We start from the raw sequence: 8,338 nt of genomic DNA on the forward strand, positions 1-8,338 counted from the left end.
GTACCTCGACGTGTTTCTGCGTGCATCGCCGCTCGCGGTGGTCCTACATCCTACTGATTCGATGCCGTGCGCATTGTGTAACCTGCATATCGGTTTGAAATAAACATCAATTACTCGTCCGTGCCGTCTCTGTTTTTTCCCCAACTTTCATCCCTTTCGAACCACTCCTCCTTGGTGTTGCATTTGCTCTGTCAGTCAGTGTATTATTATTATTATTATTATTATTATTATTATTATTATTATTATTAGTTTAAAACTCAATAATTACCTTACGATTTTTGGATACAATGAGGTGCCAAAATTTTGTCCTGAAGGAGTTCCTTTACGTGTCGGTAAATCTATCGACGCGAGGCTGTCGTCTTTGAACACTTTCAAATACGATCAGACAAAGCCGGGATTGAATCCGCCAACTAGGGGTTGGAAGGCGAGCGCTTTTACCGTCTGACTCACTCAGCCCTCCCATTAATAATAAGACCTACCCCTGTGTATCACAGTCGTCTTTGAGACAGTAAGGAGTGCGGATGTGCTGAGTAGTGCGCGGAGCAGCGGAACAATGGGTAACACGTTGACCCAGTACAGGATAGCGATTGGGAGATGGAACGGCATAAAGAGAAGTAAAATGGAGACAAGAATATATCTAAAAGGTGAAAAAAGAAGGGTGGTGGCTACTCTACAGGTGATGGTGCTATTGATAATAGGAGGGGTGGAAATTAATCCTGGCCCAGGACCAGTGGGCTCCATTGGACTGCCCGAGTGCACCGAGCTCGGTAATTATCAGCCTTTACGAAACCGTGGTAAAACTTTTACCGTGGTATTGTCGTAAAAGCAGTGCACCATTACTATCGCCCGGTTTCGTTACCGCGGTTTCTTGACGCTCGATTTTCTCGCTATTATTCCTCTCGGAAGAAATTCGAAGTAGTATTCAGGAAGCAGTGATCATTTCGACAGTCACTTGTCTTTATCTTATCCAGCCGGCAGTGATCGTTTCGACAGTCACTTGTCCATCGTGTTTACATTCTGTGACAGCGCAATCAAGTTATCAGCTCCTTAAAATGGAAAATAAAGTAATGAAACGCCCTAGAAATCCTAATTTCAGTCCTCACGAAAATTTCGTCCTGTTGGATTTGGCTGAAAAATATAAGGCAGTCATTGAAAATAAAAAGACGGATAGCGTTACAATAAAAGAAAAGGAGAAAACTTGGTTAAGGATCAGTCAAGAATTTAGTTGTGTGCCAGGTAAGTAAATATAAAAAGCAATTTAATAGACTTTATCTGTCCCTGGGAGGGAAAGTACACTATGCCGCTAGAGAAATATTTGTGAGGAGAATTTCTCTGGTAGTTGCGCTTTTGCATTGAAGTTCTATTGCAATTATTTTGTGGATAGCTAGGTTAGTGTACATTTGCCAGTGTGAAAATTTAATGCCATAGTATTTTTTTAAATTCCTGAAAATGGGCGGAAGTGGATTTATAATGTTCTATACCTCTGAAAAAGTAACTTAGAAGTGACTTGATGAGTATTACTTCCAAAATAAAGCTTTCATTCGTATCGGTTAGCTCCATCTTCATTTTCGTTGTTACCCCTTTTTCATCCCAATGGCGATGGTAGTAATAATAATAATAATAATATATGCAAGCATTAAAATTAACTTAGCAAGAATGTGATTTTTTTTCTTTATTAGAAATACCTAGTGTAGTGAGAAACACGACTTTACATACTCTTGCTACCGGTTTATTCACTATAAGTTTGCATGTCAGAGAACTGGCTTTTGATTTAAACTACCTGCTCCTAGAATGTGAAATCTGTGGTCGAACGAATAAAATGCCTTTCGGTATCATTACTTTTTATGTTGGGCATACCAGTAATATGAACAGAGTATTTCCAACCTTTCTGTTCCCTTATTTTTTGTGGTAATGCATCCTGCAGAATCATGGTGATTTCATTGCTCTGTACTTTACATTCTGGCTCATTTTATCTGTGTAAGATTTCCCGGCTGCATAGCTTGCATTGGGCTTGTTACTTACTGACTTGGATTCAAGACACGTTTCCTTCCTTGCTGACTGATTACTGTTGTGATTGTATGTAATCTTTCCAGTTGTGGCTTCATTGCCTGCTGTACTATTCACAACCTAATGGGATTATCCAAAATACTGTCAGCAGTGCGACTGGTCTGTGTAGGGACCAGTATCTGACTCCATTCTGGAACTCTTCGTAAAGAAAAGCCTCATAATTTTTATCATTTTCAGAGTCATGAGGTTCACTGCAGCTTAATAGTAAATAATCATTCAATATCTTGCTCTCTGAAGTGGAATACAAAGGCTGCTTTGATACTGCATACCGTACTGCTGTGGTGTAATGAAGCACAAGATTGGTTAGTGTTATAATCTACTGAAGTAATTTTGCTTCGTATGTCAGTATGCTCACATGTGGTTATGGGTGATGTATGTGCAACTCCAACAAATGGTAAGCTCTGTAAGAGTACATATGACATACTTGTTCTGCTATAATAAATTTAAAAAAACTAATGGGGATCTGCTGATCACACAAATGGAGAAACTTACTGTAAATTCTTATAGATTTCACCATGGTAAGATTGCATTGACCTCATGCCAGTTTAACCTTATTGCTTATCTGGACAAGTGTTATGATTTCTATTGTCAAAAATATCCTTAATAACTTTTTTCCTCCAGAGAACACGCCCTCATCACTTCAGTTTCTCCAAAGAATTCAATAACTTCATGTTATTAGAACACTGCAGCAAACTGCTAAACAGTCCGAAAGACTGCATAACAGCTGTCACACGGTGCTCAATGAGCCATCAACGATGCAGGTTATGTGGGAACCATAAAGCATTTTTAGGACTACATACCACTAGAAAGGGTAAGAATGTGTAGGTTAGCATCATATGTAGTCACTCAGAAAAAGAATGAACGCATAGTACTGTATTCTTTGTAAACTATGAGTTTCATGTTCTGTATTGATGGTATGTATATTATATAGGCCTAAATATAATATTGAAGGATATTCCTCCTAATAAATACAATTTCAGATTAGTACACATTTTATTATATTATTACATACATGGTTCTAGTTTCAGCCCTACATTTTAAACCATCTTCAGCCATATAACTGTAAGATATCCTAAAAACTAATTAGCTTATGCATAGAATTATTTCTGAAAGTAATATACACTTAAAATCTTGTCACTTTGTTACACTAGTGCATGATGAAAAGAGTCTGTACTTATGTTGTTAACATTAAAATGGCATATAGCCTACTTCAGTATTTTTTATCAGTTTGTTACATTAGTGCTTGATGAATCTGTGCCTAAATTGATAACATTAAAATAGTTTGCACATGCTTCAATTCTTCCAATGAGGTCACTTATGGTGTTGAGCTTGATGTCGATTTGTGTAATTCATGTTGTTGATATGTTAGACAGAAACTGTTAACTAATTTGAACTTGTATTGAATAGGAGGATCATCCTGCAATGTTATATTTATGGCATTCTATGTTTGTTGCAATTATATTTTATTAAAGTAATTTTAAATTGTTATTGAAGTATAATTCAGCTCCCAAATAGATACAAATACTCTGGATACCCATAATAAATATTATACTTATAGGTTCCATTGTTTCTGAGAAAAGTGTACCCATGAGGATCTTATACAGTACTATGTGCTCAGTATTTTACTGAACAACAACTGTACAGACCTGAGATTGTAATTGTACATACAGTAGTGTACTTTGCCTCTGGGGTTCAGGCATTTGTATATATGGTTTATTATCCTTTTGCAACATGTTCTATTATATTTTTCTGTACATATTATTCAGGTACCACACCTAGGTCACACACTAACTTAAAAGGTGTGTATGAAAACCTTAAAAGAAGGGCTAGAAGAACCTCTGCTGATGAAAAGGTAGAAATGTATAAGACAGGGGGTGGACCTAGCGTACCGTCGAAAGTACAGGACATACATAAAAGAGTGCTTGGGATTATTGCAGAAAGCAGTGTGTGTATTCCATGCACCCATGACTCGGATGCAGGTTATGCAGAAAACAAAGGTAGGCCTAAATAGGATACTTATATGGTAGTAAACTGATATACTTATATATATCTTGCTTGTAAATTTCATTTAACAATAGCATATAGTAGATCACTTTAAAATAATAAACTGTAAATATAACTTCCAGAATCTGATGACAGTCTAAAAAGACCTCCCAGTACTTCCAACCCTCTGGGCACACTACGAGCTATTGCTAATGTGAGTACAGCATGTTAATATGTTCACCATATATCACAATGCACAAAACTACACACAAGTAACTGCAGACCACAGAAGTACAGACTGTGTTTATGTAATAATATATATATAATTATTCTGTTTTAGGGGGACTTTGGTGTTGACAATGGTGATGGTGATAATGATGCTGATGATGATGATGATGATGAGGGTGACAACTTAGGCCAGTGTTCTCATGATTATGGGCAAACTCCACTACATACACCAACAAGACCTTCAAGTGGTGTAGGCCTAAAGGTGAAATATTTTCTGTTTTAATTTAGTTTTAGAAAAACTTCACTGCACTGCACTGCACTGGAGGTAGAGTTTAGATAGTTAAAATAAATTTAAAAAATCACCAATATTTATAACATCGAGGCTAAAGTATTAAATATTCTTTTTCAATTTACATGGCACTGCATTTTTTCTCTCTTCACTAAAAGAATGGGTGTATATTTTTCTTTGCAGCACCAATCGAGGAAGACACCTGGAGGTACAAAAAAGAGGAAGCTGACAGCAACGGAGTCCATATCCAGTGCTGCAGAAGTGCAGCGAGAGGCACTTTTGGTGGACATGGCGCTGAAGAAGGAAAAACATAAAGAGGATATAGAAATTTTTAAATTAAAAAAGGAATTATTAAAAGAAAAAATTGCCTACTGGAAGGCAAAAAATGCTGAACCATTGTAAAATAAATTTTAAAAATAAAATCTCACCTTAACTTTGTTTGAATTTAAGTAAAATGTCTGTTAATTACAGCACGTCTGGTAACTTGTCCTGGATTGTCATCATGCCTGAGATGCAGATGCACAGCAGGTATTAGTAAATTGCCTTCTTCTTCTTCATCAAGTAATTGAAGATTAATTTCAGGGTCATTGGGAGGATTTATTTCTCGAGCTGCAATGGCAATGTTGTGCAGCACTGCCGTGGCAACGATAATGTTCGACATGTTTTGAATGTTGCATCGAAGTCCTAAAGACATGGAAGGGAACCTCCTTTTCCACACACCATATTGTCTCTCGACAACATTCCTTGTGGCAATATGGGCTCTGTTATATCGTTGTTCTGCTGGGGAGGTGGGATTCTGAACAGGTGTAAGGAGGAAGGGTTTACATGGGTAACCTCCATCATCCAAAAGATAGCCATTAGCTATTTCTCTCGTCTCGAGACGCGCTCTCAGCCGAGAATTGTGAAATATTGTGCTATCATGAGTCGACCCTGGCCATCTTGCTACAATATCTCGTATCATGAGGTTCGAATCGTTCACAGTTTGCACGTTTAGCGAGAAATAACCTTTCCTATTTCTAAATACCGGTACCTCCCCATTTTCACCTCCGGGAGACTGTATTCGCACATGAGTGCAGTCCAGTGCACCCAACACACCAGGGAACCCAGCTATTGTATGAAACCCTTCCATAACCTCCCTTTGTTCCCGCTGCGTAAGTGGAAGTTGAATGAACTGTGGCGATAACGACGCAAGTAGATCAGAAACCTTACGTATTATGCGGCATACAGTTGTTCTGTCAACATCACAGACGTCACCGATCACTCCTTGAAATGTTCCAGTTGCATAGAACCGCAACGCTATTAAAAGGCGATTTCTAGGCGATATAGGACAGTTTCTCCCAGTCGGGAATTCCAATTGTTCACCAATTAAATCTAAAATATAATTCCCTGTTTCCTTACGCAATCTAAATCTTCTCTGGAACGAAACATCGCTTAATTCTTCAAATAAATCGCGTCTCTCCTCTATAATTCTCCCTTCATTTCTTTCAAACTGATTAAGATACTGGAGATATAACCTATAGTTGTTAAGCTCCATCTTGGAATCTTTAACCACAGAGCACAAATACAACTTTACCGCGGTTTTCTTAGTTAACCTCTCGCTCACGAGCGGTAAACATTATACCGCGGTAAAATGTCGGTAAACTCGAAACCGAGCTTGGTGCAACAGAAATACGACTTTACCCTGGTAAAATTGTGCAGTTTACCGCGGTATTCTCTTTACCGAGGTTGGTGCACTCGGGCAGAATTTGAAGCAATAAGAGAGATGATAAGAGAGGCTTGTCAGACAGAACAAATAAAGGAAATGTTTAGAGAGCTATCCAAGGACTTTATGGACCTAAAGTCTAGTATTAAGGAAGACGTAAAGAAGATATTAGAAGAGGAAGGATGTAATAAAGACGAGTTGGATGTGTTGAAACAGAAAGTAAGAAGCTTGGAGCGGGACCTGAGAGAAACTAAGAGACTAGTAGAGAGGGGTGTGCAAGATAGTGTGAGAAAAAATATTTTTATATATGGTGTCCAAGAAGAAGAAAAAGAAACAAAAGTGGAACTAGTATATAAAGTGGTTGAGGTGATCCAGAATAGAATGAAAATCAATTTTAGTGAAGTAGATATAGACGATGTGCAACGTGTGAGGAAAATGAAGGGAAGAAGGCCAATCAGAGTGAAATTATTATCCACCCTGATGGCTGACATTGTGATAAGAAATTCGAGTAATCTAAAAGGAGAGAAAGTGTGGATACGAAGGGAGATGAACAGAGAAATCATCGAGAAGAACAGGTCCTAAACAGACACTTAAAAGATGCAAAATAACAAGGACTCAAAGCATATATCAGAGGACAACAATTGGTGGTTGGAGACAGAAGATGGAATCGTATATGGGGAGTAATCCAGCTAAAAAAACTGGATGAGGAACACCAACAACAACAGAAGGAGTCCGGGACGGCAGAGGGAGCAGCAAGGAAGAGCGCTAGGAGAAGTGGTAGTGACGTAGTGGAGAGTGATATTACGGAAGTGAGCGAAGTCCACACCAGATCCGGTGCAGAAAGTAGAGAACTGCTGACCAGCAGAGCCAGCAAACAGATGGTCGAGACTGCAGAGACCTTGAAGAGTCAGCGCAGTGGAGAGATGGAAGAAGCAAGTAATGTGTCACAAGTGGGACAGAGCGAAATGAAAAGTGCAGTTGAAGACAATAGGAGACAGGGTAAGGATTCATCCTCACCGAATAAAAGGAATTCAGAAAATAAAATAGAGAGAAGACAGGTATTAAGGAAAGATCATTAAGTTTGAAGGATTTATGGGGAAAGAAAAAGGCGTAGGCACGGACAAAGGGAAGGAAGATGAGAGAAATGAAGGAGGGGATAGAGATGGAGAAGAATTACAAGAAAGAGTGACAAGGAATATGGGTGGAAGTGGAGAAGTACAGAAGCAGAGAGGGGGAGGGCAAAAATAACTAGAGATGACAATAGGGTTGTGGAATATTGAGGAGTTGATGGGGAAACAAGGAAAGAAAGAAATAGAGAAATTAGTCAAAGAGTTTGAGATCATTGCCCTAGTGGAGACTTGGCTAGGGAAAGGGATAGAAATCGAATGGGATGGGTATAGAGTAGTCAATGTCACAAAGAAGAAAATAGAGAGGATGGGAAGGAATCCGGGAGGTATAAAAGTCTTCATAAAAAATGAGATAGTAGGGAGAGTAGAGAGAATACAAAATGAGGTAGAAGGGGTGGTGTGGTTTAGAGTTAAAATGGAATGAGAAGAGAAAGAGGCAATTTGTATAGCTCTCTTGTACAACCATCCTAATGATTCAGTTTATGCGAATATTTTTTTTTTTTTTCGAAGATCTGATTGAATAAATAAAATTAAAGGTACATATATGGAAGATGGAATGATACTAATAGGAGATTGGAATGCAAGAGTGAGTAATAGGGTACCGAACTATGGGAGGGAGGATAATGACGTGAGAGGGTACAAAAGAAACAGTAAAGACAAAGAGATAAATAGTAATGGTGTAAAATTGCTAGAGCTATGTGCTATAGAAAAATTATATATTTTAAATGGATGGATGAAGGGAGACACTACGGGAGAACTGACATTCATCACATCAAAGGGAGGGAGTGTGGTAGATATAGGAGTAAGCTCGGAAACAGCTTTAAGGAAAATAATAAGTTATGAGGAGGTAGAATGTGGGTCAACAGATCACATGCCCATTAGGATAAAATTAAGAGAGGAAAATGGTGAAGCAAAGAGAGGGTTAGGAAATAGGATGAGGCA

At 38.4% G+C, this 8,338-nt stretch overlaps 1 protein-coding gene across 1 annotated transcript; it reads left to right on the plus strand.

The window, feature by feature from the left end:
- Positions 1–1,143: 1,143 nt before the first annotated feature.
- Positions 1,144–4,988, plus strand: LOC137501840 (uncharacterized). Its single transcript, XM_068228944.1, has 5 exons — positions 1,144–1,236; positions 3,834–4,064; positions 4,194–4,264; positions 4,391–4,540; positions 4,751–4,988. The coding sequence occupies exons 2-5, from the start codon at positions 3,926–3,928 to the stop codon at positions 4,967–4,969; spliced, it is 579 nt and encodes a 192-aa protein (XP_068085045.1). The 5' UTR covers positions 1,144–1,236; positions 3,834–3,925; the 3' UTR covers positions 4,970–4,988.
- Positions 4,989–8,338: the final 3,350 nt, after the last annotated feature.

This window comes from Anabrus simplex, chromosome 1 (genome assembly GCF_040414725.1).
Source record: "Anabrus simplex isolate iqAnaSimp1 chromosome 1, ASM4041472v1, whole genome shotgun sequence".
Taxonomy (NCBI): Eukaryota; Metazoa; Arthropoda; class Insecta; order Orthoptera; family Tettigoniidae; genus Anabrus; species Anabrus simplex.

Bases quoted from the DNA above. Each gene is read 5' to 3' on its own strand.
- LOC137501840 (XM_068228944.1), top strand. From the start codon at position 3,926: ATGTATAAGACAGGGGGTGGACCTAGCGTACCGTCGAAAGTACAGGAC. The intron at 4,065-4,193 runs GTAGGCCTAAAT...TATAACTTCCAG, and splicing joins AGGTTATGCAGAAAACAAAG to AATCTGATGACAGTCTAAAA. The intron at 4,541-4,750 runs GTGAAATATTTT...TTTTCTTTGCAG, and splicing joins CAAGTGGTGTAGGCCTAAAG to CACCAATCGAGGAAGACACC.